This window comes from Telopea speciosissima, chromosome 9, assembly GCF_018873765.1.
Source record: "Telopea speciosissima isolate NSW1024214 ecotype Mountain lineage chromosome 9, Tspe_v1, whole genome shotgun sequence".
Classification (NCBI taxonomy): Eukaryota; Viridiplantae; Streptophyta; class Magnoliopsida; order Proteales; family Proteaceae; genus Telopea; species Telopea speciosissima.
The window spans coordinates 15,695,916-15,697,612 of NC_057924.1; the positions used below are offsets into that span (position 1 = coordinate 15,695,916).

At 38.0% G+C, this 1,697-nt stretch overlaps 1 protein-coding gene across 1 annotated transcript; it reads left to right on the forward strand.

Annotated features, from left to right (window-relative positions):
• Window positions 1-392: 392 nt before the first annotated feature.
• On the forward strand, window positions 393-757 carry LOC122640318 (dormancy-associated protein 1-like). Its single transcript, XM_043833477.1, has 2 exons — window positions 393-590; window positions 680-757. The coding sequence occupies exons 1-2, from the start codon at window positions 424-426 to the stop codon at window positions 714-716; spliced, it is 204 nt and encodes a 67-aa protein (XP_043689412.1). The 5' UTR covers window positions 393-423; the 3' UTR covers window positions 717-757.
• The last annotated feature ends 940 nt before the right edge of the window (window positions 758-1,697 follow it).

A 1,697-nucleotide genomic window follows, 5' to 3' on the forward strand; every position in this document is an offset into this window, starting at 1 on the left:
AAGCCAAACCCTTACCCCCACCACTCCTAGAAAGAAGAAAGGATCAGAGACAGAGAGAGAGAGAGAGAGAGAACATTAGTATGGTTTTGCTAGAAAATTTCTGGGATGAGGTTTTGGCTGGGCCTCATCCTGATCAGGGGCTGAGGAAACTCACCACCAAGCCCTTGAACCTTAAAAGAGGTACTCTCACCCACATCAGTTTTTTATATGTATCTCTCTCTTGCTTTATTATTATTGTTGTTGTTGTTTGTTATGTGTTTAATAAGGCTTAATTGATCTAGTGTATGAGCGTTAGATTAGATCAATCTAATATGATTTAACGTGTTTCATTAACTCTAGATCGAGTTTTTAATTATTAACAATGACTACTGGATTACTATATATGTAATAGATAATGAGGAATTAGGAGAGGGAAGGAGATGGATGCCAGGGAGCCCAACGACACCGGCAACGCCGGCAACACCGTTGTCTGCTAGAAAAGAGAATGTGTGGAGGAGTGTGTTCAACCCGGGGAGCAACCTAGCCACAAAAGGCATCGGAGCTGAGCTCTTCGACAAGCCCCAACCCAACACCCCTACTGTTTATGACTGGTACCTACTATAACTTAAAATATATATATTTTGATTGGATGAGTAATTGGGTTAAATTCCATTTTAATGGATCGGATGGGTTGTTGCAGGCTTTACAGCGATGACACCCGGAGCAAGCACCGTTGATCTTCAGGACTCGTGAAACTGTGAAGTGCCCCTGAAGCTGAGACAGTGTGTGTGTGTCGATTATTACTGAATAAACGCACACATATTAGTAGTCATGTAGTGCCGGGGTATATATATATATATACCCTGTCCTTGTACATAAAAGCTTCTTGGAAGCGTTTGTGTGTGAGTGTGTTTTAATGTGTTAAATTAAGTCAGAAGGTAAGAAGAGAAGGTGTGCGTTTGGAATCTTTTGAGTAATAAATGATGGGTTATCGATCTACTGCTTTGTTTGTTGTGTTATGTTTGATAATTACAATGGCAATTAATAAAAGCAAAGTTAATTGGCTTAAATTAATTCATTCTCAGTTGTTATGGTTTCATGGATGATCTGATCATGATGATGATGATCAACTACAAATGATGATGAATCCCTATAATCTGATTTTTGAATTTTATTTTTAAAGGAAAAAAATATTTCACGTACCTCCCCTGAGAAATCACGTAATTATAAAAATACCCATCAGTTATAACAAATGCTCTCAACCCGTTAATTTGGAATTAACAACATTAGAATTAAAAGATAAATTGACCTAATTGTCCATGCGAAAAAAAATAATCTAAATTCCTCTCTCCATCTCCGTTCGAGCTTTTCCGGCATCTCGTTTCCCTCTCCGAAAAGCCTCACCATCTGCTCCAGTTCCGGTCAATTCTTCCTCTTCTCCCATAAAACCCTCATTAGGGTTCCTCTCTCCTTCCCGAAATTTAAACCGAACCTTCATCCTTTTTCAATTCTTCTTCACAATACTCAAAAATCTCTCTTTATTTATGCTGCAACACCTTAGGTTCCTTCTTCTGTTACTGTGGCTGAGCTCATAATTTTGTTTTGTTGCAAGTTTGTGAAACCAAACCAATGGTCTTTTCTTTTGAGTTTCTCAATGATGGAAATCCTTAACTCATGATTCTTCTCTTCATAGCTTTCTTATTTTTTGAACTTAACTA

Coding starts and splice junctions, on each gene's coding strand:
- LOC122640318 (XM_043833477.1), top strand. CDS start 424: ATGCCAGGGAGCCCAACGACACCGGCAACGCCGGCAACACCGTTGTCT. Junction 591..679: donor ACCCCTACTGTTTATGACTG/GTACCTACTATA, acceptor GGGTTGTTGCAG/GCTTTACAGCGATGACACCC.